This window comes from Notolepis coatsorum (genome assembly GCF_963971535.1).
Source record: "Notolepis coatsorum genome assembly, chromosome: 18".
Lineage (NCBI taxonomy): Eukaryota > Metazoa > Chordata > Actinopteri > Aulopiformes > Paralepididae > Notolepis > Notolepis coatsorum.
In genome coordinates this window covers 65,800,218-65,828,194 of record NC_140182.1, presented here as the reverse complement: position 1 = coordinate 65,828,194, position 27,977 = coordinate 65,800,218, and the positions used below count along the sequence as shown (strand labels likewise).

Sequence of the window (27,977 nt, the reverse complement as noted above, 5' to 3'; positions counted from 1 at the left end):
TTAAAGCCCCGGGGACCCCCATATCATGGGGCGTGTCCAGTGGCAGGAGGTGATAGGTGTGGGACAGAGTCTAAACAGTCTGGGGGTCGCCTTCCCTCCATCCCCTGCCATAACGACGTCACAGGGTTCAAGTTTTTAATTGGCCCGAGGGGTATGTCCGTGAATTGGGGCCTGCGTAGTTCAGATCCCAACTCACGTTGTCAAATGAGGTCTCTGCGGAATAAACTGGCGTCTTCCCCTCTCGTGAGAGCGGAGGTAATGATGGGTGGTCTCTTCCCAGGCTCTGTGTATAAATTCTGTGTCGAGGATCCTTGCGAGGACCGGTCTCCCCCCGGTTTACCCGAATAGGGGGGAGAGAGGATGGGTTGGGGTTGTTTCTTATCGAAATTCACCCAACACCGTTCTCAGGTTTCACAAGTCTAGCGCTGTTATGGGGGCCACGGCTACGAGCCCCGACCAAGCAGAGACAGTTCTCTTTTTTCTTTTTCGAATCGGGTCAGTTACATCCCATTGAATGGGCATAATGTAAGGGTCTGTTCCTGTTCTTCGATATTAGCGCTTGGTCCTTAGGGACCGATATCAGCGCCTGGTCCCGGGCGTTTTTAAAATTTTTATTTGAAATGGCCATCTTAGGGACCGGCGTGCCCTGGTCTGTCCGGCAGCATAACAGCCTCTCAGGGAGTTTATCTCTGCCGAGTGCCAGGCGGGCTCTGCTCGTGAAAATGTATCTGCCAGCTCGAAGGCTCGCTGCATTTCCGGGGGGAAATGACGGGCAGATCAAGCGTCACAGGGGGGCTTCACACCCAATGGGTGGGCCACCGTGAGCTGTTTTTTACAGTCCGTCTCGGTGGCGCCTCCTGTGGTTTTTGATCAAAATGTGTGCCTCCCCCGCCGATAACCCTCTCCAGTGTTCTGATGATTGTAAAGGGGACCTCAGCGGGTAAATTTATCAGGCCCCTCGCGTCCTGCTCTGCTCCTGTTGTCCAGCAGAGCAGAACGCTCACAAGAACGAAATGTAACGAAGGTTATCCTATAACCCTAGTTACATGAGTTCTTGTGAGCGTTCTGCTTTCACTCGCTGAGGACCCCTGACTGTCTTCCGAATGAAGATCAAGACTCGGCAAGGATGAGTACGGCCATGCCCCACGCTTATATACATAACCGCAAATGGGTGTGGCCGGGTAAATGAAGGTGCATGTGGCAAAAAGCTTTCAGTAAATACAGTAGGTGTGATGAGTTGTCCAGCAGAGCAGAACGCTCACAAGAACTCATGTAACGTAAGGTTATCCTATAACTAGGGATGTCCGATATTATCGGCCAACCGATATTATCGGCCGATATCGGCAGTAAAATGTGATATCGGAAAATATCGGTATCGGTTTAAAAAAAGAAAAAAACAATAACAATATTTGTTATATATATATCCAGTGAAATTATTAGTTACCTGAAATTATTCCGTTTTTTGGGGTGGGAAACCCTGCATATATCGGTATCGGTTGATATCGGTATCGGAAATTAAGAGTTGGACAATATCGGAATATCGGTAAAAAAGCCAATATCGAGCATCCCTACCTATAACCATAGTTATATGATACTGGCTGAGCGTTACGCTCTGCCTTCTGAGATAACCTATTATCTCCAGCACCTAGTGTGCTCCGGGGAACAAAACAAATGCATCCACTTGCACGTGACCACACCACTCCCATGCGTCCCCTATATTACACCGGAAGTGGTCACGCCTCACCCTTCCCAGTTCGATTTCCATAAGCGGAAAACATCCAAGGGACCTCAGGGCGCTAAGAGCGAGACGCTCAGCCAGTATCATATAACTAGGGTTATAGGATAACCTTACGTTATATATCAACTGGCCTCGCGTCTCGCTCTGCCTTCTGAGATAAAGGGCAGAGCAGACGCATGGCCCCAACAAATGCACCCCCTGAGGGCCTGTAAGCCCCAGCCAGGGAGGAGGGGAGTCCCGTCCACCCGCCCGTCCTAACGAAGGGGGGGAGGCAGTCAACTCCACCAAAGTGCGAAAAAAGGGGAACCAGGCACCCCTGAACGCACAGCGCAAGCGGGACCACGTGTGACACAGCACCCCGCGGTCCACACCCACACACCCCTGCTAGCCCACCTGATGGCGGGATGCAGGAGAGGTCCCGGACCTCAGGACCGCCTGGGAGACAGAACCCCCAGTCATGTCCATGAGGTAAAACCTAACGAAAGGACTCTGGGAGGACCAGGAGGCCGCAGCACAAATGCCCTGATGCCCCCGGGGCGAACCTGTCCAGCCAACGTGTAGCAAAGGGCAATGCCCTCGCACAACCAATGTGACAGGCGCTACTTGGACAGCGCCTCACCTGTGCGAGGGCCACCGTAACAAACAAACAGTTGATCGGAAGCCCTGAGACCCTGCGTGCGACTAAGGTAAACCCCCAGTGCATGAACAGGACACGACAGGTGAAGGCTCGACTCCAACCCACTAGCGTGAGGAGGAGGATGAAACGCCTGAATCACAATATCCCTGGAGTGAAAAGAGCTCCGGATATTCTTTGGCATGAAGACCGGATTAGGCCTCAGAGTCGCCCCGCTATCGGCCCGAATAGACAGGCACTCAGGCCGCACAGAGAGAGCACAAAGCTCACCCACGCGTTTAGCGGAGGGGATGGCCAAAAGGAACACGGTCTTAAAGGACAGCCGATCCAACGGCGCCTGCTCAAGAGGCTCAAACGGGGCCTCCGACAACCGACCCAGGACCAGTTGGAGGTCCCAACTCGGAGATAGAGAACGCTCCACAGGCTTGAGACGCGAGCGCCAAGCAGGAAACGTTTCACTAGAGCAGTGTTTCTCAAAGTGGGGGGCGCGCCCCCCAGGGGGGGCGCAGAGGCATGACAGGGGGGGCCTTGAGATTTATAAAAAAAATATTTTTTTTTTCTTTGGAATCCAGATAATTATCACTAAAGTGCTATCTGTTGCAGCTGCACTGTTCTCCATGAAAATACCATTTCTCAAAATCTGAAAATCATTATTTAATAAAACACAGAAAAGGATCACCAAGTTACTCTGGATAAAAAAAAACTTTACAGACAACATTGAGACAAAGCTTCCTGACACATCTCCATCCAAACTCTTGGAAGAACTCTTTGAAATCTCATCTGATACCTGAGAGCTAGTTTCAGAGTGTGGTGCTGAGTACCAAGTATCTCATCTCATGATGCAGCAGTTAAGGTGTTGATACCATTCAGCACCACATACAGTATCTGTGTGAAGCTGGCTTTTCATCCATGACAGCTCTGAAAACAAAATATAGGGCCAATTTGAAAGGTCACGATATTGGTGTTATTTCAATAAATTTAAACATGGCCCATTTCATGACTATTTTGTTGGGGCGAGGGGGGGGGGGGGGGCCCAAAATATTTTGGTCCGCCAAAGGGGGGCCTGACAGAAAAAGTTTGAGAAGCACTGCACTAGAGGATGGCTGAACAGCGTACCGCCCTCAAGGCCCATGTGACAGGAGGATATAGCCGCGGCGTATACCCTCACCGTCGATGCCGACAGTCTATCCAGGATAGACTGGAGGAAGGAAAGAACCGAGTCCAGGGGGCAAGACACTGGGTCCAGGCCCCCAACCTCACACCACTCTTGAAAAATACGCCACTTCCCAGCATAAACCGTGGTAGTGGACGGAGCGCGCGCGTTCCGGATGGTGTTAACCACAGTAGGGTTCAGACACATCTCCTCCAGATTCACCCTTTCAGCAGCCAAACCATTAATGGCTGCCCCAGAACAGGACGCAGAAACAGCGTCCTGTGAGCCTGGGAGAGGGCCCGCGATGACTCCGGAACAGGCCACGCCGGGGCCACCAAGAACTGAATCAGGGCCGGGAACCACACAGCCGTGGCCCGGTCCGGCGCGACCAGGATCAAAGTCCTGCGCTCCCGACGTACCCGCTCCAACAGCTGAGCTATCAGGTGTATGGGGGGGAACGCGTACAGAATCCCGGGCGGCCACGGATACATCGAGAAGGCATCCACCCCCAGAGGGGGGTTGTCCTTCCGACTGACCGAGAACCACAAGGGGCACTGGTGGGACTGTCTGCTCGCAAACAGGTCCACCGTGGCCTTCCCGAATTGGTCCCAGACCTGTCTGACTATGTCTGGACGTAGTCCCCACTCGTCGGGGTGAGGACCGCCCCGCGACATCACATCTGCACCCACATTCTCCCTGCCGGGGATGTGGAGAGCCCTCAGGCTGCCCAGATTGAGAGACGCCCATAGCCAGAGCTCGACCGCCACTCGGTCATACTTCCCCCTGTCTGTTGATATACGACGCTGCCGTCGTGTTGTCCATCCTGATCAAAACATGCATGTCCACCACAAGGTGGCAAAGCCGCTTGAGGACCAGAAGGACTGCCTTCAATTCCAACACATTGATATGTAGAGCAGACCAGGCAGCATGGTATTGCCATCTGCCCCCTACTATGTGGGCCCGACACGTCCCCCTCCATCCCGTGAGTGTTGCCAACCCTGGACTCGCCAACCGCGCGAGCAGGGTGTCTCGCGGAGCCGGGATATTGTACCCTGACTCTACCAACGAGGCAATCGCACCCAAGGGGCGACCCCGACAGAAAGGGCCGGCCTGATACGGGGAGAGCGGCCATCACCCCTGGTGACATAGGCTCCCCCGCTGAGCATCTTCCCGGCATAGACTGCGGAGGACAGCCTGCTCTGCAGCTGGACATGCAAGGTGTGTGGTCCCCACGCTGCCCGATAGGGTGAGTCCCTACACACCGTAGCCCTGTAGTGATATTACTACTACCCAAATCACGCGTGCCTGACTGACCACCGCCGGTCGGGGGAGGCACTAACGTAATACCCGGCCTGGCGAGGGCGGGGCTGGGGGAACCCACGCTGCGACCTCCTGGGCCTAGAGTTCCCCATCTGACAAAAAATTTTAGATACAGGGAACCCTGCTCCGTCGACAGACACAACACCAGGCTCACCAAACACAGACGCAGGACGTGTGGTGTGCGAGCCGCTTGACAGCACAGCATTCTCATAGACAGGCCTAGCTAGCAACTGGGTGTCAGCCCCTGTCTCCATGAGAAGCGAAATGTGGGGCCGCTTGCGCTTCACTGGAAGAACGCGGCCCGCAGCCAAAGGGGACAAATCAGAGCCTTGTGTCCCGTAGTGTAGCGGGGGGGGAGTAACCGGAGAGCGTGCTAGACACAGCTAGATGGCGACGGTTTTTTAGGGCGTGCCCATCTAATGTAGCCGATCCCTCGGCCGCCGAGGCTGTCGGCCTTGTGATCACCTGTTTTCCTTGTGCCCAGGGTATCTCAGGCGGGGGAAACATGGCCGCTGGCCGGGGGCCTCGCCGTAGCCGTGCTCTTACCTCTGGCTGCGCGGTGTGGGGCGGTGTGGAGCCCAGGTCAAATACCGCCCGCGCACCTGCGGACAGACCAAAAAGTCCATCTGCGGAGATGGGAGCCCTAAGGAGGGGAAGTCTCCTCTCCTCCTCAATGGGAGATTGCTCCAACCAAAGATGCCTGTGAACAAGCGTTGACAGCATCCTAGCCCTCCCTGCGGTTATAGCCTGCGGCTGGGTCAAAAGCTGTATAACCTCAAAAACTCGAGCAATGTTTTTGACGTCGGCTGGCCCTAAGGCCCCACCACCCAACACCATTTTGGACAGAAAAGCAGCCAATTGAGCAATGTTATTGGTTGCTGCTAAATTCCGTCCCGCGGTGGTATAAGCTTCATCAGCCCACTCAGCCACCTGCCGGGCCGACTCGCCCTCCGGCGTCGGCTTCCGGGTGGGATACGCTCAACCATGCCAGGGCAAAAGACCGATGCTACCTGCTCCTCTAAGCACGGCACACCTGTCCTGAGCCCTGTCGTCAGCCCATCCACCCGTGTAAAGTATAAAAAAGCCTCAGCAAAACCCTCAACATTAGACACCGATTGATCTTCAGCAATGAAACGGTTAAGAGGAGGGAAGAGTGGTGACAACTCCGGCGGGGCACATGGGAACGGCGCCCCCAAACATCTTAGCATTAGCAGTAGCTGCGCGCTAGGATACTTGGAAAAACATCCAAAAGAGAGTCATGACGACCACGTTTATCCAAGTATCCCGCCCCCTGCGCCAATACATCACTCGGTCGTCTCACGAGACAACGAGCAGTATTACACATGCCAGTACCAATGCCTGCTAGCGCAGGCCCTACCTGGGCGCGACATGGCTCGACTGCCAACCGTCGCGCGAAGTCCCTCTGTCCGCTGTCATGCGACGAGGAAAACACAGGACAGGACCGCTGCGCTGTTAGGACGTGCCGAGAAGGTTCCGGGGGCTGGCGAACTTCTGGCGAATTCCCAACATTGTGTAATTTCTCCTTCTGCTTCATAACAATCTCCAGTTCAGAAGTGCATCTGAGCTGCTTCCGCGTTGGAAACGAATGAGGAAGGGTGAGGCGTGACCACTTCTGGCGTAATATAGGGGACGCATGGGAGTGGTGCGGTCACGTGCAAGTGGGTGCATTTATTTTGTTCCCCGGAGCACACTAGGTGTTGGAGATAATGGGTTATGGCATTATACTAGCGTTGTAGGATAACCTTCGATATCTCAAAAAGGTTGCCATAACATTTACTGTGAACATTCAAGACGACTATTGACATTTACATTCATTTATCCAATTTATTTTGCTCTCACCCTCAAATTTAAAGTTGAAAGTATGCACTTGGTTTATGCATTTATTTTGCTATAGTTGTTGACCATATTCACACAGTGGCCATTTTGATCGTATGTCATACCCAGGTTGGGATTTTTTCCACCTTTGTTCCCACGTGGGAATGATAATATTGACTGACGGATATAATCTGTCCAGCCCTGATCCATGAAGCCTCAAAAGGACAAGGAGCACAAGTGGGACTGCCTCTGTCTTGTGTGTGAATGATGAGAAATTGGTTTTCAAGACAACTGAAAGCCCTATCAATGTTTTTGGGTCGTGTGAAAATTTACCACAATGCACCTGTGTCCTCAGATCGCTACCCCATGCAATTTTTTGTACTGAATGGGATTCATTGGGCCTTTGGTCACGAAACGCACTCAGTATGGAAGACCTCGTGAACCTCTCAGTCTCAATTCCAGCAAAAGATATCAACACCTGCAGCTGCAGACGAGGCTTTCAGTTTCACACAAACCGAAGTTATGCGTAACAGATTCTGAGTGCTGTGCTTTTGTCAGGTGTTACGCGATGCATGTTCTGCTCCCACATCTACTCCAGTAAAACTACTAAAACTACTCCTGTTTCTGAGGTCAAGTGAAACCTCTGCACCAGTGCTCTTTTAAAGGGGACAGCTTATGAAAAATGGGATTTGCTTGGTCTTTGTATGGATTTGGCGTCTGAAATGTTATTTGGGGGGGGGGGTTACAATGTAAGTACTCCAAGCTGTTCTCAGATGAACAAGGTGACAAGCCTAAACAAGCTGTTCAGAATGATTGCCCTTTGTCACAAACAAAATTGCTTTTAATGAATCAATTAGCTGTGCCTTTGAGCCGGGAACACTGTGTGCCTAATGTGCTGCCCAGTTTGTAAACATTGTCCACTCAGTTAAATGTGTTTCTACACCCACTTCTTCAATACAAGGGAAGAAAGAGATGCTGGGAACTAAATAGGCCTAATTAAAATTGTATTTACACTAATTTCTTTGCAAGAAAATAAGTAATTGTATAAAATTGTTTTATAAGTTACATAATGCATTCCCTTTAAATATTCAGTTCGATGCGAGATCCTCAAGAGTAATGCTGCCCTCTTGAGGAAATACGCGTCTACTATTTATGAACAAGAGCACAGAGCTGTTGAAAAGAGCTTTATTCTTAAATTTTACTCAGACATCAATACATTTTTTGTATGTTGGCTTTTCTCAAGAGGACGAGGTCGTGATAAAGCATCCGCCATCGAAAAACTGTCAAAAATAGATTCCATTTCCCTTTCACTATTCTTCTGGATTTGCTGTGGAGAAAACTGCAAAGGAAGAACCCCCCCCCCCCCCCCCCGAAAAGAACAAACACATAAAAACAATAAATAGTTACAGAAATGTGTTCTCCTATAGGTAGATCAATGTCGGTGACTTGTACACTAGACGCAAACAGTTCGCATCACATTAGTGCGCGACGCTGCTTTTCCAAGACCAACAAGTTAACGCACCAGTAGAAAAACAATATTTGAAAACCGTTCGCCGGGGCTGAAAGTGAAATATAATGTTAGGGCCATTCAACGAAATACACAGCTTACAAATTCAGATTGATTCAGTCAAGTCGCTGTCATGGAAAACGTTTTCTTTAAAATTGGAAAATTACAGCTTCATTAGTCTATCACTTCATGGCCATATAGATTCCATATTTTGCAATAGGCATCCGAGATCAGTTTGACAAGTCTAAGAGTCACAAACCATGTAAAACTCAACAAAGGAAATACTGTGGGCACAAGGTGTGGTCCCCCCCCCCCCCCCCCCCCAGAATACCAATAGTAAAAAAATGCCACATGGCTTCTCTTTCCTTAGTAAAAAGGCACCTACAGTAGTTATCTCCTGCATTATTCAAGTACATCTAAATTAGCGTTTGACAAGCCCTTGTGGTAGAGGGTGTAGTTTCTTCCAAAAGCATCTTAATACAAGGATTAGCTTTGTCCATTCGCTTATAATGGAACTAAGATTCATTAAACTAAGATGTTGAAAGCCAGACCAGTCCAGTAGCTACTGCACACCAGGGGTCAGCATGCAAAAGGTATCTTAGTGTACGTAGGAGTGCTGATCTGAAACAAGTTTCTTATAAGTTATCTTGAAATCCATAAGGTCATGTGACCTGACCAGTGATCCTAGTTCAGTATATCTTGTTCTTGAAGGCTTTTATGAATATGGGCCTAGCGAGAGAGACAGAGTGAGAGAGAGAGCTGTTGGTGCTGGACTCAAATCCACAGTAGCATACATTTTCATTCAGTAAAACACCAGATCATGTGACAATAAACTAGCTCGTAGACTATTGGCTATTGGTGTTAATATAAATAATGAATCCAGAGGAGTTCAGCACCTCTAGTGAGACAGTGCTTTTCCAAGACCAACAAATATGGTAAGCACACCAGTAGAAAAACAACGTTTGAAAACTGCGGGCTGAGTGAAATATAATTTCAGGGCCATTCGATGAAACAGTTACAGTATACACAGCTGGTATAATAATGCCAGATAAAGCTACACGGTGCTTGATAGAATTGGACGATGAGTGAAAATAAGTTCCTTTTTTCCTGACCGTGAGTATCTAACAGATTCACTTGACGTTGAGAAGAAAATAACGATAAAAATAAGATGCATCTATATAACATAAAATTATTAAGACGCACACGGAAAAACAGTAGCGCAACGGTGATTGCGGTACTAAAAAAAAAAAATCCATTAACTTAAATTCAGCGTTTTCCTTCAGACTAATAACAAAAACAGAAGCTTAAATAACTCGTCTTAAAACACCTTGAACTGTGCAGTTGTACAAAACAAAGATTAAGTACATTTCAGAGCAGATATCAGAGTCATGGAGATGTGTATCAGGCATGTTAAGGCATCAGAGTCCAGTCAGTCACCCTTTTCCTGCGATACGTCTTCAAAGCCAGTCTAATGACGATAGACGATTAGACAATCCACTTTGTTTTAAAGGCATCTCTACCACATTCCAGTAGTACAATGTGAAAATGTAACAATCACTGAAGTGAGTTACGGTGAACTAATATCCCTTCCTAAACGGCGTCGAGGCAAAGCAAAAGTCGACTCGCACCGCCAAGGTAATACGAAGCCTGTCCCAGATCTATATACTATACGAGATCTAAATAGTATAATGCAGTTGAGGGGAATACGAGAGGTATGATCTGTGGGCATGAAGCAATTTGAAACTAGCAATACTGTGAAGTCACTCCCTGGTAGGATAAGAGTGGTCGGAATTGAATAGGAATTGACCTATTTCAAACCCTGCTGTCTTTTCTCGATCCTCCAATCGCAACTGTTGCGCAACAGTTACAATTAGAGGATCCAAAAAAGAGGGCAGGGTTTGAAATAGGTCAATTGAGACTACTTTTACACAAGCGCTCGCTTTAAACCGACAAAACGGTTTCTGAAGGAAACTATTCGGAGGGAAAAATGTTCTGGCATTCCAACAATTCTTGGAAATCGAAATTGAATGGCATAACGCTATATGAGAAAGCCTCGTTGATAACATAAGCCTGAAGCAACTGGTCTTAATGACATATATACTGGGTGCAAGCGGTATGACGTAGCGCAAAATAGGTCTTCATATTATGGTTTGTGAACCACGTTGTGTTTGTAATCATTCGTGTGATATGAAAACATGAAGTCTTTTAATTCTAACATACAGTAATCATGGGTCTTGTATGGATGGCACTTTCTTCTAGCCTCCAAAGGTCATATGGGGGTTTAGTGGACATTAAGTGGTCACTTCCCTCTGCTATATTATCTTTATCATTATTTTGCGTTGCCCATTGTGGTCCAGTTCATTTCCTAGGGTTTCATCTAATTACTTGAGTTAAACCCTCTGAATATTAGTTTAGGTCTTTGTCAATATTTTACATAATGTACCTTAAATGAAACAGCAAATAAACAATGTACTTTGTACTTAAATATAAAGACCTTTAGTAGCATTTGCATTTCCCTATGATTGTACCATCACACCAATATGCGTTTTCTTTCTCTTCTTAGCCCTGGCAAAAGACAAAACATTTGAAAGGAACTCGGCAGGAGAGAGAGAGATCACATCTATTTTAGCGTTTTGGATAGAAAAAATTGATTTGGCTTTCACTGTGTCGGCTAACCGTTTTTACAGCAGAACAAATCCCAGCCATTGCAAAACAACAATCATTCTCCAAAACTACAATATCAAAGGGGGGCTTGGTCCATTTGATCACGAGTTGGTGGTCTTGGGCCGGCTTGTGAGAACCTCGCTCCTCGATCCCATTAACACTTGGAGGAGTAAAGTGAAAAGTGTTTTGTCTGTTGTCCAAAAGGTCTGCAGCGCTCCGGGGGACCCAAGCTCGGCCGGGCAGTCTCTTGGTCCTTGAGGAGTCTTTTTGGTCCGTTCGTATTGCACCCTGGCAATGGAGGACAGTAACTAGGTGGTCGCTTGCGTCCGGTCGTGATCCAGGATCAGGCCTTTGATATGTGACAGTTTCTGGTGGAGGTACTCGCATCGCTTCTTCTCTTCCCGATATCCTGGAAACTTCTAGAAGGATGAGACAAGAGGGAGTGAGCTCTGTGCAATACGGGTGCTGAGAGAAACCATGTTGTATTGTGCAGGGCTGACCGGAACGCTTCGAAGCTTCAATAGTAATGGTGATCGACGCCAGAATCAATATCTGAATGCTTTTAAATTTCTTTTTATATAATAGGCTATATATTATCACACTCTACCCCCTACCGTCGCTTCCTCCGACACATGTGTAGCCAGCCCACCGCTTCTTTTCACCTGGCAGCGCAGACTCTCACTGGGGGAGTGTAACGTGTGGAAGGGTCACACTACCTCCCCCAGATCCTTCCCTCGCTGTGCAGGCGCCCCGACCGAACTGTAGGAGAGGCGACCAGGAGCCACCCCACCGGCTTTCCCACCCACTGACACTGCCAATTGTGTCAGTATGGACGGCCGACCAAGCCGGAGGTACCGCAGCTGGATTCGATCCCACTGTCTCTGCGGTGTTAGACAGATGCTTAGTCCGCTGTGCTACCCAGCCGCCCTCTGAATGCTTTTTTTAATAAGAAATAGCTTATAGTAATAATAATCTAACATTCATTTTGAGACAAGACAAGGAATGTCTGACCACTAAAGGGTACCATGTGTATACTGTTTACCTTTACTCTAACTCATAATACTGATAGTATATTCAGATTATATAATTATTGTAATGTATAATATAACCTTTGTTTACTGTTCTTTCTCATATTTTTATATTCAGAGTTAGTTATATTGTTCACACTGTTTATTTGTTCTCATGTTTTTATATTCAGATACAATTCCTATATTTATGTCTTTATACTATTACCCTGCAGTGCCCCATACCTATACCTCCCCCTCCCCCATCCTGCTATGACGCCCGAATTTCTTAGTCACGAGAACTTTCAGAAAACCTTTTTACCGATTTTTTTCAGTGTAAACGAGTATGACTTATTTGGGACACACACATGCAAATTTGTCTCCGGAAGTCTCCAGGGACGTTCTGGTTGAAACTGCGTGATCCCCGACGACCCGCGCACTGGGTTACCTTCTTTCACCAGGAATGTCCCTGGAGTCTCTGCCACCGAAAGACAATGGAGTGCGATGATAGTCTAACCAGGTCTGGGAGGGAATTAAACACAGAGGATCCTGACCCAGCTCTAATGCTCACCGCTAATTACCTGCCTATTTCACATTCTAAGAGCTTTGTCGGGTATTTCGACTTAATATATCCGAGTGCGGTTTGGAAAACGGAAGCAGATGCTTTGTCTTCAACGAGAAGGGGTCTATTCATTGATACTACTGAAGCCTCGAAGCCCAAAACCACGGTTATCGGGACAGCCCTAATATTTGTGTAAGAAAGTAAAAGTAAATAAACAACATTCTTACTTTCTTGTACTTTCTGTATTTCTGTAATATTTGGTCCTCCATAAGCTGTACGGGGATCAAAAAGAAAACAAAGATTTAGCCAACTGATCTGTTTAGATTCTCCAGAAGAGTTTCACAAGAGCAGCGCTCCGCCTCAAAACGGAGGTACCGCTTTAGTCACCGGTCCAGACAGTACCTTGTACTCTTGTGTTCCCGGGGACAGAGTGTTGATCTTTGAGCCCAGCTGAACAAACATCTCTGTGATAGTACCGATCCGGTCGTGGAGGCCTCTGTACTCGTCGTACTCGGCACAGAAGTCCTCCTTGTACTGCTGCCGCTGCTCCAGAGCTGTTATGGCGCCGTATTTTCTGCGGAAAGAGATAAACACCGTGATAACTGTTATTCAAAACCACAGGGGGGTCCGTAGGTCCCCGGAAGCAAGTGGGATAGAATCAAAACAAAGGGCTGCGTCCTTTCCCCTTCTCTCCAGCAGGTAGCACTGTGGATCGGCAAGGGGAAATTATCTGTGACTCGTCAATGATTTAACAGATGTGTTTTCAAGATGTAAAAAAAACTGTAAAACATTAGATTGTTTGTTTTTACGAGTCATTCTCACTTAAGTGGCGTTGTTATTGCACACGTGACAACACGGACCTATTTTCCACTGTTTACGTGAAGGTTTTCGACGTGGAACTGGACTCTTTTGGAACAAATCCCCTTTCCCCCGTCAACAAAACCTAGTTAAAATAGTAAAGACCATGAGACAAATTATTTCCAGCAAAGAGACGGTGCCAAGGATAACCCAGGTGGCTCCCATAGAGTTTGTAACAAAACAGTTTACAGTGGAAACGTGCATTGGCCTACTGGATCTGGGAGTGTTACTTAGAGACCTAGATTTGTTGTGAAGTGCCCTTTAAAAGTGTGTGTATTCGAACTTACATTAAATAGTCAGGCAGCTCCACTGCTGAGGTTAGAGTGACAGGTGTTTTAACTCCCTCATGGTCTGTAGACACACACACACACACACACACACACACACACACACACACACACACACACACACACACACGGGGACAGATAAAAAGGTTAATGCAATCTGCCAATGCAAACGTGATAAAGCTCCCATCATATCAAGGCTGATGGAATCATTTATCACTGTTCCTGATAAGAGCCCTGCTCCGGGGCAGCCGCTGGCGCCTGCGGCTCGGAGTGGGAGGCGGCGCTGCCTGCTGACTCGCTGGACCGTAGGTCAACCAGCTGTTCCGCAGTCAATCATCAACAGACCGGTCTGCAGCGCACCAGGAAAACACTGATTGCACTGCGTCTTGTCCCGGTGACAGAAACTAGAATTCAACTCTAACGATATATTATTTAGTTATTGTTCTTTCAAAATTGCTAGAGAGAAACTGTCTTCATAGTTAGGCCGAAGGCATTCGTTTGATGTCAGCACAGCAGAGTACACAAAGTGAGAAGATCTTTTAGTAATAACAACGGTACAACAGAAGAATTGACCTGTAAGGAAGTCATTTTCATGGACAATTAAAATAAAATAAAATAACCTTCTTACTGTCTTTTTACCACTTTGTACCGTACTCCTATGCTACTATACTTAACACTACTACTTAGTATGATAATATTTCTATACTACTATACACTCAGAGTGTAACACTCAAGCTTGTCAACAATGCCACTGACCCTTAGCTGTGTGGTATATTTGTGGATATCCTGAAGAATGTACTCAGTCAACCGAGGTCAAGATAATAAGGTTTATTATCCAGACAGATAGAAATATACACATAGTATTTAGAGAGAGAATGGCTGAGGCTCTCGCCCCAGGTGATCAGCTGAAATGACCCAGGTAAAGAGACCTGGATTGTGCTCGGGAGGAACCTTATATGGTTAAAAGGGGGGGGGGACGGGGTGGTCCCATTTGATAGGTCAAATGGGGGGGGGGGGGGGGCACAGGATAGATACAGGGGAGGGGAATGTCTTTACATGAGGGAGTTGGGGAATCATTCTATTATTCCACAGTTACTCACTTTTCTCTTCATAATGTGGGTGAGATTAATGTATAATATCAGGGGAGGGGAATGTCTTTACATGAGAGAGTTGGGGAATCATTATATTATTCCACAGCTGCCAGAGTTCTACCCTTCCTGCCGAATTGTTGTTCACAATTTGTAAGTCGCTTTGGATAAAAGCGACTAAAATGTAAACTGTATATTCACCATTGAGTTTCTCCTGGCTCTGCTTCAGGTCAGGACTGGTCTCCATCCAGTCCGGTTTTAAGCGCTCTCGTTCCTTGTCTTTGTGTTTTTTGGACTTCTTCTTTTTGTGTTGTCCATTGGCGAGCTGCTGGTCAGTGCAAACGGGGGGGGGCTCGGCCTGCGGCGGCTTGGGGCTTGGCGCCGTGGGGGGGAGGACCGGCTCCGTCCTCTCGGGCTTGGGGACGCATGGCGAGCCAATGAGCTTGTGGCGCGGGGGGGAGAGGGTATCGGGGCTCCCCTGGATCTGCTCGCTGGTCCTCTCGAACTCCGTCCGTGTCTGTACACTAGTGTTCCCTTGGCTACAGGAGCTACGGGCCCCATTGGGGCCATGGTCTCCGTTGGCAGGGGACCGCAGAGGTAAACTCTGGTCTAATAGTCTTTGTTTCTTGGGGGTCTGACAGCTGGGCTGGTCGGAGGGCACTGGGCGTTTCTATAGAAACAAAGAGGGTTGGTGATTAGTCTTCCCCAGAGTACAATGTTTTGATGAAGACCTTATAGGGGGATAAGTTATATAATTCCTCTATACCTGCATATAATACGTATAGATGCCTGCATATAATTTGTATAGATACCTACTTATATACCTGCATATACAGTATAACTCTGCATGATAGCATGTACAATAATACTGTATATACTGTATATATATTTATTCTTACCGTATATATATCTATCTGTCTACATACCTGCATATAATCCTTTTTACATATCTGTAGATACTATACTATAACTATATCTGTACATATCCCTTACCTACTCTTATTAGTTACACTGCTGGCCAGTATGACTTTTACTACCATAGTGTCTTTATACCTGCATCTTCATAGATCTGAAGAAGGCGTTTGACACTATAAATCATGATATTCTGCTACTAAAATTGGAAAGGTATGGGATCAGAGGAGTAGGGCTCAAATGGTTAAAGAGTTACTTAGAACAAAGACAACAGTTTGTGCAGTTGGGGGAGTACAGGTCCACTCAGTCAAACATAATATGTGGTGTGCCGCAAGGGTCAATTCTGGGCCCGAAACTATTCATACTGTATATAAATGATATAGGTAATGCGTCTAAAATATTGAAAAATGTAATTTTTGCTGACGATACAAATGTCTTCTGTGAGGGAGAGAACCTCCAAATGCTTTTAAAGAATGTCGCAACTGAGCTATCCAAGCTGAAAGTGTGGTTTGATGTAAATAAATTATCATTAAATATAAAAAGAAAAAAGAAAATCATGATATTTGGTAAACGTGATATACAAGTAAATACACCGGTTGAACTAATGATTGATAGTATTAAACTGGAGAGGGTATTTGAGAATACATTTCTGGGTGTAATAATAGACCACAAACTCAATTGGAAACCTCAAGTCAAATATGTCAGGACTAAATTGGCACGGAGTGTTGGTGTTTTATGCAAGATAAGACACATTCTAAACCAAAAAACACTGTATACACTGTACTGTACACTCTTCCTACCATATATGAGCTACTGTGTGGAGGTGTGGGGTAATACCTACAAAAGCACTATACAGCACCATGCAAAAAAAAGCAATAAGAATAATCAACAATGTAGGATATTATGAACACACCAATAACTTATTTATAAAGCTACAAGCATTGAAATGTATGGACCTAGTGGATTTCAAAACTGCCCTCATTGTATACAAAGCCAGATACAAAATAATCCCAGGCAACATTAAAAAATGGTTCAGAGACAGGGAAGGAGAATATAACTTAAGAGGGAGAGGGAATCTTAAACAACCAATGGTACACACTACGCTGAAAAGCATGTGCATATCGGTGTGTGAAGTGAAGTTGTGGAATAATTTACCTGAATACATCAAACTGAGTAAACATATGGCACAATTTAAAAAGCAGCTAAGAAAATACACATTAGAGAAATACAGAAATGAGTAATGAGGATAAACAAAGTTATGTTATATTGTGTTATGTAGTGCTGTACTATATTCACTGCTGTCAAGTCTTTTTTATTTATTTATTTTTTATTATAAGTAAAAGTATATTCTATTGTAATATACTAAATTATGTTATATCTAGTCAAATTAATGGAAGAACAAATATAAATGTAAGGGGGTAGGGATCAATAAGTTTAGCTTCCCTCTACTCCTTATTTGGACATGTCTGCTAACCAAACACATTGCTCTTGACCTTTTGTTTATAATTCCCCTTTTTTTTTTAATTTTTTTTAAAGATTCTTTTAGTGGTTTGACGGAGCTAGATACCGTGATTTGCTTGTAATGTTTTTGTTGTAATGTTTACTGTTAAAAAATAAACTTTTTCATTCATTCATTCATTCATTCATTCATCACTGTACATATTAACTATTAACTACTAATTTATATATTTTATACCCAGTTTAATCCTGCACATTGTATATTACTGTTGCACTTTACTGTTACATATGCCAAACTTCTTTCCGTTGTATATGTGCTGTATAATGACAATACATTTGAATCTAATCTAATCTAAATTCATACGGCACGGAGACTGGATCCTGAAATGAGAAGTGCCTCGTCCGACCTCACATATGTATATAAAGCAGATGGCACCGCACAGATATGCCTCACTCAGACATATCAAGTCTTATTCGGTAGAATGTAATGTTTTTCGACCCCCGGAAATCTATGCATGCAGAGGAAAATCCCCAATCACTCCCCGATCCTACAATGCATGGACAGTGGAGGAAGGTACGATGCAAGGTCAGTATTTACCACAGAGAGACTCTTAGCAGGACTGAGCTGTGAAGGAGAATCTCCGGGGGTTTTGTGGAATGAATGGTTGGACTGGAGATTCTTCATCTGGCTGCTCTGGAGTGGCTGGAGTTTCCTGCAGGGACGACGAGAATAAATCATTTTCAGTTGGCTATAACTATTCTGATCATTCCTTGATATATGGGCCATAAAAAAAATGTTGTGAGTAAATAGTGGTTTGTTTCTCGTCTGTGCATGTCGTGGCTTCCAGGGATACTGGGCTTTTTCCACAGGAGAAAACATCGACTGAAGCTAAAATAAGTTGACCAGGGGCTTGACGTTAGCAAGCGAAGTCTGTGTCTGATTTCGACCCAAAAAAAAGAAAAAAATGTTTCTCTCAGCACTGTGCGAAAGAACTCAAACACTCCTGCCCCATCCCGTCCGAAAATAATACGCCCCCCACACACACACAAATATTACACCAGCCTGCAACATAGACTCAACATTTGGGGGGGAATATTATCAACACCGCCCAGCGCGTTTCTCTGTTTGGGCTTGTTTTGTGATTCTTGATACGGTGATAATATCGAGAGAGGTAGCCACCGAGCGGAGCGGTGTCCAGTAAAGCAGAACAATAGTACCAGATGCAGGCTCTGCGAAGGCCAAACCCTCCTCTGGCAATCTGCTTCCTACAGCTCCTTCCTCACACACACACAGACCTCACCAGGACCAGAGACGACTCATTCCTCCCAGAGGACTCGCAAACCTTTTCAACCACATGATTCAGTGGAATCAGTTCTGAAGCACCGGCAGGGATCTCGGAACAGTGTTGACATAAAGCTCACTGACGAGAAAAAGGCAGCCGGCCGAGAATTGATAAGGATCCGATATAAAAGGGCACCCCCCCCCCCTCCAGGGGGATATAAAAGCACAGGAAACATTTACGTGACGTTTACATCGACACGCCACTCACGCAGACCGTATACATCCTGTTCACGTCGCCAAAAAAATAAAAAGAATTCGGGGCCGCTTCCAGTTCGGGCAGTAAAATGTGAGTAAGGGTTGTTGTAACAAATGCGATTGAGCAATCAGCCAACACGGAGCACGCGCGGCCCTGCCAAGGCGTTCGTGGAGCACACCGCCAGTGTTTACTGGCAGGCCGAGGACACGTATGAGGGATGACGCTCGTCCTCCTGAAAGGCTCTGCATTAGTTGCCTGTGGGAGCTTTCCGTACTAGCGCTGTCTGGCAACGCCGCATGGTGAATACTTTCCCCATGCTTTGATGTGCCCATTAACAGATGCATCGGTGCGGAGAAGTAGTCATTTTGCAGCGCTTTCGGCGTGATCACAGCCGACGTTCACATGAATCCGGTGTCCTGACTGTAGTGACGCCAGCACATTATCAAAATGCATCAACACCCCCTTGCACTCTTTTCCGTGCTCTCTGCTGACAGATGTCCATAATAATGGGGGGGGCCGGGGTGTATATATATATATATATTTAAAGTTTAGAGTTGACCGTCTCCAAGGATCCAAACACCATGTGTTTTACTGGTTACCACTCGGACGGCCCAGAATTACCGCACACCCCCTTAACTCAATGACCGCCACGCTGTTTTCCCATCTCTACTCAATGGCGCCAGCGTTATTGACCATTTTAGCGATGTTTGCGGACCCATCGTGTGTTCTGTATTATAGCTATGGAGACAATAATATGGCTCATTTGACAGGCATTGTTCATAGTCCAACACTGCCTAACCAGTTAATTTCTACATACTGTAGTTTGTGCGGTATTCCATGCTAAACATCGGCCCTTTCCAAAATAATCCAGTCTTTTTTCATAGATCACGAGATATGACGCGGTATATGCATTATGCCCAAATCGTTCGGGTTGCTCGCCTGAAACTCCAAATACTTCCAAATCAAAGGTATATACCATATACATATGTGTCTTCACAAAATCATTTATGTCTTCATAAATCCCAGTCCATCCCATGGCGATCGCAATTACTCGTGTATATTGGGCATGGCTACCATACGGGAAAGAATAGGTCTGAGGCACCAAATTTTCCACCGATTGCTATGTCCTGATCCACTTCGAGGCGGAAGCAGCCGGAGGTAAGTCAGTACTGGAAGACAACTGATATCCCCAGTTCAAAAGGTAGGTGTAACTGAGGGGTACAATTCCCTGACTGTATTGTTAGATATGGTATTTAATACCACTACCTCTTGTACTTTAACTTCTGGCCATCCAGTACATGATATAAGTATGATGAACACTTTCCCACCTGATGAAACGAGTCCACACAAATGTACAAATCGAATATTTAATATAGCAAAAGGTATATACAACGTTCACTTGTTTACACTTATGATTTGAAATATGCACTTGTATGGCAAATGAGTATTCGTAGGTAAATCAACATTGAATGTCCAATCTCTGGTTACGCAGGGAGTAAGTATACAAGCTGGATATTTAGGAAACTATAGCGATGGTACTTAAATGATTATAGCTGGATACACTAAGGGGGGGGGGGTCCCGCTGGTTGTAAGACAGTAGGAGGGGGGGGGTTAGAGAAGCCGCTGGCGGTATCCCATCTGGCCGACGATTTCTTGGGAGAATTCAAAGTCTTGAACACGGTGCCCACAGAACCTCGGTTTGCAGACGAATACAGCTGGACCCTCTGGTGGACGGTAGCTGCCGGTCCACAACGGAGAGACGTGAGGCGACCTCACTGGTGTAGAGCGCCGTCTCACCTGGAGTCCTCTCCGGGGGGTAGTTCCAACACTCCGCAGTGTTGGCCGTTATCCATGGAATAATCAAAGCACCCAAAGCATAATCCAAGCCATGGAAGGCTCGCCGTCGTCCGGGTAGAGTAATCCAATATACAGGTCCAGTCGCCCTGGCCCGGAGCTCCTCGGATGCAAGCACCACTAGGGGTCTGCCCAGCCTGGTTAAGCGTCCAGATAACGTCAGGAACGATGGGGGTACTGATAACTTTATAACCGAACGATGCACCATACATAAATAGACTATTATTAGCTTAATAGAATACGTCCAACTCGACGGTATAGTGCCAAACTATGACTATTCAACTATTAATCCACACGATATCTCAATGCCTATTCTGAGGCCAAGTAGGCCTTACTACACCACACGTGCGTCGTGGGTGAGGCTTCGCGTCTGTCACTCTGTTGGAGGGTAAAGAACTGGACTAAAAGAAAGTTCTACTTTACTTGCGCCATATATATATGCACAAATAGTACCATTCGTATTTCGCCAGACGTATTCCTACGCGGAACCGGGGCTTGCCACGACATGTTGGGCGGCACGATTGAACTTGAACCTAGGGGTATGGCAACCTGGCGCCAGGTTCTCGTCCAATGGTAGAATGAAACTATTATGGGCTGTTTAGTAGACTAAAGGGATATTCAGTGCATATTGTACAAGGAATATACAGGGGATATCAGACGATATACAAACACTATTTAAATATATATATATAAATAAATATATATATTCGGTTTAATCTGATCCTTCACAACAGCCGCCCCCTAATTAGTCCCACCTAATTAGCTAAGCAGAGACAGATTAACCGCACTGTCTACCACTCAAGGTCCGCTGTAAGGGTCAGTCAACTCACAAAGTCATGGGGTCATGGTCATCATCGATAGTATCTGGGAGTCGGGGCAGTTCTATGAGCCTCGCCACGGGTCGTGTGTAAGTGCGCCCTTGGACGAGTACTTCAGCTGCTCGGACCTTGCCATCGGCACCGGTGATCACTTTGCTTACGCGGCCAGCCGGCCACATAGCCCTGGGTAGTGACTGGTCGATAATCATGACGACTGTTCCTTCTGTCAAATTGTCTCTCTCTTTTACCCACTTCTGGCGGGTCTGTAGAGACGGTAGGTAGTGGAGTAGGAAGCTGCTCCAAAACTTGTCAGCTAGTACTTGACTGTACCTCCACATTCTTCGGCCGTTCGCTTCTTCAGGCCTGTACATTGTCTGGGGTAGCGCGGGGTCCAGCCGCCCCATTAGGAGTGTGTTGGGGGTGACTGGGTCGACATCTGCTACATCACTGGAGACGTAACCGAGGGGCTTTGAGTTCAATACTCCCTCGATCTCCGTGAGGACTCTCTCTGCTCCTGCGTGGTGTACATCCTCGTCGTATTTCTTTATGATCAGCTCTGTGACCTTGTGTCGGCTGTTCAAGACGATCGGGTACTTAATATCATCCGGTAGATCGGGGGCTCTCCGCAGGCGACCACCCACTCTGATGAGATTATGGGCGTCACTCTCTGGTGCCAGGTGGAGCAGTCTGCTGTCTGATGGGACGGGGTTTCCTCCCTGTAGACAGTCTAGCTCATCGGGGAACGAGTCTCTCTGGGCTCGTTGTAGTAGAAGAAGTTCTGCTTCTTCGTAGTCAGCTGCTGACATGTCAGTGGTGGACTGAATCTCTGGGTGGTGCCGCAGGAATGTTCTTTGCTGCGCACTCGCTAGGGTAATGCAGTCATCTATGTTGGGGTCTGTGGAGGCGACTGTGCTCAGTCCACAGAACATAGGTTTCTTGTTCTCAGCCTCCTCGTTACTTGCTTCCCGTGGGGTGGGCGTAGGCCACTCTCCTTCCGGGAGCTTGAGGAATTCTGGTCCGTCACTGTAGATGTTGCGACGGGTTAGGTCATCCAGAGACATTCCCCGGGTGATGACGTCAGCTGGGTTGTGTTTGGTGTCCACATACCGCCAGCTCGCTGCTTCTGTTAACTCTTGAATCTCGGTGACTCTGACTCCCACGAAGACTTTGTATCTGCATGAATCAGACTTGATCCATGTGAGTACTGTCGTGGAATCTGACCACAAGATTGTTCTGTGCACCGGAATGGTGAGTTCACGTTGGATTAACGTGGCTAGATGCGCTCCTGCTAGGGCTGCGCAGAGCTCTAGACGTGGGATAGATTGTTGCTTTCGTGGGGCTATTCTTGAGCGGGCCAGGATGAAAGCAGTGTGTATCTTTCCTCCCTTCTCTTGGGCACGCAAGTAGGCCACCGATCCATAGGCTACTTCGGAGGCGTCGCTGAAGACGTGTAGATCAATCTCGCATGTCTCTGGCCTCACTGTGGATGGGAAGTAGCTGCGGCGTATATTGACGCCTGGGAGTGAGCGGAGTTCCGTCTCCCACTCTCTCCATGTTGAGGCAAGGTGTGCGGGTATTGGGTCGTCCCAGCCCTGGTCCTTGTCCCATAGTGCTCGTACAATCATCTTTGCCCTGGTGGTGTAAGGTAGAATACATCCCAACGGGTCATATTGTCTGGCGAGTGTTCTGTACACACTCCGTCTGGTGGTCGGTATCGCCGTCGACCTTCCCTGCTCTGGAGCCAAGGGTTTGTGTCTATAGTGGAGCGAGTCTGTTTTGAAGCGCCAGACTAGTCCTAGTGTCATTTCTTGGGCTTCTCCTGGGATGGTCGCCATCCAGGTCTCGCTGCTGGCAGCCTTGTCCGCAGGGGAGAGGCTGCGCAATACGTGCGGGTCACTGCTGGCCCACTGCCTGAGATCAAAGCCGCCTTTGATCAGGGAGGCGCGTAGCTTGATTAGGAGAGCCTCGGCTTCTTCTTGAGTCGAAACGCTTTGTAAACAGTTGTCCACGTAGAAACTGTTCTTCACACTGTGTTGGACCTCTTCATCTGCTGTTGGGTCCTCTGCGACGTGTTTCTGTAGTGCAAATGTAGCACAGCACGGGCTGCATGTGGTTCCGAATGGGAGTACTTCCCACTGGTAGATGGCTGGGTTCTCATCTCCGATCCTCTCTCTCCATAGGAACCGCAGCAGGGGCTTGTCCTCCTCTACTAGTCTCACCTGCAAGAACATCCCTTTGATATCCCCGCTGATAGCCACCTTGTCCTGGCGGAAGCGCAGTAGCACGCCTAGTAGGGAGGGGCCGAGTGTGAGGCCGGGCAAGAGCTCTTTATTCAGATTTTGGGATCCGATCTGGTAGCTGCAGTTAAACACAATGCGATCCTTGCCGTTGTGATGGACCTTGTGATGCGGCACGTACCATGATTCGGTCGTCTGATCGGCCTCTTTAATGTCAATCTTTGTTACGTGTCCCGCTGTGATTAGCTTCTCAATCTCAGCGCGGTACACACTCTCTTGAGCGGGGTCTTTGGCTAGGCGCCGCTCCGTGTTCAATAGATAGCGCTCCGTGGCGTCTTTCTTTGCGTGAAAGGTGGGCATTCCCTCTCGCCTCAGGAGTGGAGTTGCGTATCTCATCACTCCGCCGACTGTGACTCTCTTTGTCCCCTGCTCGAGTAGGTTGATGGCGTAAATGTCTTCTTTAGAACGAATATCTTTCTTTTCGTTCTTAAAGGGCATTGTCTCTAGTGTCCATAGCCTCTCGACATGCTGCAGGAGAGTGGTGTCTTCTTCTGTCGTTCTGGAGTGGAGGCAGCTAGTGGCTGCTGTTCGGTTGAGAGATTTAGCGAGGGGGCCTTGTAGGGTCCACCCTAGGCGGGTCTCGACTGCTGCAGGACAGCCTCGGGGTCCTGTATGGACCCGGTCAATCGGGACTATGAGTTCTGCATGGTCGGAGCCTATCAGCAGGGTCGGGGTAGCGCCGTCTATGAGCGGGATAGGTAATTGGCGCAGGTGCACATATTTATCCATCAACTTGGCGACAGGGTAGGTGTACTGCGATAGTCCTATTTCTTGGCTGGTGAAAGCATTTGTAATCTTATACCGTCGCTCTGGCTGCCCGTTTGCTGCGATAGTGAAGGAGACATTCTCGCCCTTTATCGTCTTTAAATCTCTTCTTATTGTCCGAATCGTCATTTCGTTCTTGCTCCCCCGCAGTCCCAGCTGGGCCGCAGCGGACGCGAGCAGAAGGGTCTTCTCTGACCCGTCATCAAGGACGGCGTAAGTGTCCATGACTTTATCTTGGTAGCTCAATGTCACACGGACTACCTTTAAGAGTACTTGGGCGCCGCTGCTGCTGGCGGGGTCAATGTACATGACACTTGCCTTGGTGCCGCTCGATGGTGCAGGTGGAGGCCGTCTTCTGTTACTGTCGTGTAGTATATCTAGATGGGCTCCATCGCACCGACTGCACCTTTTCTTTAGGCGGCATTCGGCTGCCATGTGTGGCCGCGCACATCGGTAACAGCGCCTGTTGGACTTTATCCATTGACTCACTTCTTCTGCATTCATCTTTGTGAATAGGTCACATTGTGACAGCCAGTGTTCTTTCTCACAGTAGGGACACGCCATCTTCCACTTCTCTTTTCTCGAGGGGGTGCTGTGACTCTTACTGCTCGGTACTGACTCTGATTGGTGCATGACAGTCACCGATCTTCTTCCATCACTTATTCTCCTGGGTCCCTCTCTGGAGCTTGGCGTGCTCCGCCCGAATGTATCCAGTCGTAAGCTGCTGACTTCTCTCGCCAGGAAGTCGGCTAGATCAAGGAGGGATGGCTCGGGGCCGTTGGGATCCCGGTAGTCTCTCTGCCGCCTAAAACGCTCCTGTCTTGCGGGTGGCAGCTTCTCCAAAATCCTCTCGACGTTAGAGTTGGCGTATAGCTCATGCATGCCCTTTTCCCGTTGCGCTCCCAGCATCCCTACCAGGGACTGCACTTTGATTGACAGGTCGTCTAATGAGCGATTGTCTGTGGCTGGGGGTAGGCGATCAATATGCCTTATCTCTTGGATTACGTAATCCCATATACGTCCATATCTCTGGTCCAGCGCCGCTAGGGCCGCTATGTATGGTGTCGAAGAGGTGGCATAGGCTAGCGCTATATTGTGCGCTCGCGGTACTTTCAGGTGCTTCAGTAATATTGCATACTTGTGGCGTTCATCAGCGACATCCACCATCATTGTCTCTAAGCACATCCGGAGCTCCGTGTACTGTGCTCGACTCTCATAGGCGAAGTCTGGAAATGACGGCGTGGCAATATATGACGCCGTGGATAACTGATACATCGGCGAGCGTTGGGGGAGAGACCTCCTGGGCGAGTCCCCTCTTGCGCCTCGCTGTGGGCTGGTACTGACAGGGTACCATGGCCCACTGGTCCAGGTGCTATTCCTCGGGGCTGGTCGTGCGTCGTGCTCACCCGCGAATAGAGTCGGGGGTCTGTAGCGCAGCGCCGCGGGGGTATAGCCTGGACTGTACTGGACCTCCTGGTCCGGTGGAGTACTGTGCTGTCGTCGGGCTTGGTTCTCCTCCTCTCCCTCTTCTTCCTCTATCAGATCTTCCAGATCCTGTAATCGTTTATTTAGCTTCTCCGCAGTGTATGCCGCTCCTTCCTTGTAGCTGGGTCTCGCTTGGACCGGTCTGGGAAGGGGGTCTGCGGGGGGTCTAGGCTCGGTCTGTTGGTCAAGTTCAGGGTCGCTTGCTCGTTGAGGAGACGCTGCCCTTGACTGTTGTCTCGACGAGTTCCTTGAACCCCTGGCGGAGGGAGAGGGTGTTGCCTTGCGGATCAGCTGCTCCATTAGCTGCGCTTGTAACTTGTTGCGCTCGACTTCGCGCTTGGTGAGATCTGCTTCTCTTTGGGCACCGGCAGCGGCGCGCTGGGCGTCGGCCCGGTCTCTTGCCATATTCTCTTCTGTCTGAAGGCGTCTCATCTCCAGGCGTGTGCGCTCTTCTTCGCTCCGTTGTTGTGCTTGGAGACGGTCGCGTTCACCCTGAAGTCGATCGCGTTCGGTAGAGGCTGTCAGGCTGACGAGGAACGCCTGTTGTAGCATCCTCTCCGCTTCGCTGGGGGAAGGCGGTTGTGGAGGTGAGCCGCTCCTGCGTGAGCCGCTCCTGGGGGTACTCGTTGGGGAGTCCTGGAGCTCTATTTCCTCTGCGCTCTCCTCCTCTTCTTCCGTGCAGAGTTCTCTCTCTGTAGGGTTGTCTTCCTCCCGGGGGTGGTCGGGAACTACTTCTTCTGTAGTGGCGGGGGGTAAAGGCATGTCCGCTCCCTCCTGGTCCCCACCGTGAGCTTGGTCAGTTACATTAGGACCTACTAGGGCCTCTGTGGTCGGGGAAACCTGCTCGTTAAGGTCAGACATAATTTTACTTTCTACTTTTACCGCGTTTACCGTTTGTCGAAGGCTAGGTAGTTGACTGACAGTGTAATCCTCTAAGTACTGAGGTGGCTGTCGTCTGCGCCGCGGGCGTTCTAGGTTAGGAGGACCGTTTCGTGGAGTGTTCATCATAGGCCATTTCAATATTAATAACACTATATTAATATTACACTAGTTACCCTCCGGCTCGAAGGACCAATTGTAACTGAGGGGTACAATTCCCTGACTGTATTGTTAGATATGGTATTTAATACCACTACCTCTTGTACTTTAACTTCTGGCCATCCAGTACATGATATAAGTATGATGAACACTTTCCCACCTGATGAAACGAGTCCACACAAATGTACAAATCGAATATTTAATATAGCAAAAGGTATATACAACGTTCACTTGTTTACACTTATGATTTGAAATATGCACTTGTATGGCAAATGAGTATTCGTAGGTAAATCAACATTGAATGTCCAATCTCTGGTTACGCAGGGAGTAAGTATACAACCTGGATATTTAGGAAACTATAGCGATGGTACTTAAATGATTATAGCTGGATACACTAAGGGGGGGGGGGGGGGTCCCGCTGGTTGTAAGACAGTAGGAGGGGGGGGGTTAGAGAAGCCGCTGGCGGTATCCCATCTGGCCGACGATTTCTTGGGAGAATTCAAAGTCTTGAACACGGTGCCCACAGAACCTCGGTCCGCAGACGAATACAGCTGGACCCTCTGGTGGACGGTAGCTGCCGGTCCACAACGGAGAGACGTGAGGCGACCTCACTGGTGTAGAGCGCCGTCTCACCTGGAGTCCTCTCCGGGGGGTAGTTCCAACACTCCGCAGTGTTGGCCGTTATCCATGGAATAATCAAAGCACCCAAAGCATAATCCAAGCCGTGGAAGGCTCGCCGTCGTCCGGGTAGAGTAATCCAATATACAGGTCCAGTCGCCCTGGCCCGGAGCTCCTCGGATGCAAGCACCACTAGGGGTCTGCCCAGCCTGGTTAAGCGTCCAGATAACGTCAGGAACGATGGGGGTACTGATAACTTTATAACTCTAACCGAACGATGCACCATACATAAATAGACTATTATTAGCTTAATAGAATACGTCCAACTCGACGGTATAGTGCCAAACTATGACTATTCAACTATTAATCCACACGATATCTCAATGCCTATTCTGAGGCCAAGTAGGCCTTACTACACCACACGTGCGTCGTGGGTGAGGCTTCGCGTCTGTCACTCTGTTGGAGGGTAAAGAACTGGACTAAAAGAAAGTTCTACTTTACTTGCGCCATATATATATGCGCTATGAACAAATAGTACCATTC

The 27,977-nt window shown here is 48.0% G+C and overlaps 1 protein-coding gene across 1 annotated transcript in view; it reads right to left on the bottom strand.

Moving 5' to 3' along the window:
- Positions 1-8,516: 8,516 nt before the first annotated feature.
- The window catches only part of LOC311245142 (RNA polymerase II elongation factor ELL2), a 60,245-nt gene continuing 40,784 nt past the window's right edge, over positions 8,517-27,977 (bottom strand). The window contains exons 7-12 of the mRNA XM_084334938.1: positions 17,620-17,734; positions 14,853-15,321; positions 13,564-13,627; positions 12,821-12,992; positions 12,646-12,690; positions 8,517-11,271 (exon numbers count right to left, since the gene is read on the bottom strand). Coding sequence (XP_084191064.1) covers positions 11,161-11,271; positions 12,646-12,690; positions 12,821-12,992; positions 13,564-13,627; positions 14,853-15,321; positions 17,620-17,734 — 976 coding nt within the window. The 3' untranslated portion in view covers positions 8,517-11,160. The remainder of the gene's footprint in view (positions 11,272-12,645; positions 12,691-12,820; positions 12,993-13,563; positions 13,628-14,852; positions 15,322-17,619; positions 17,735-27,977) is intronic.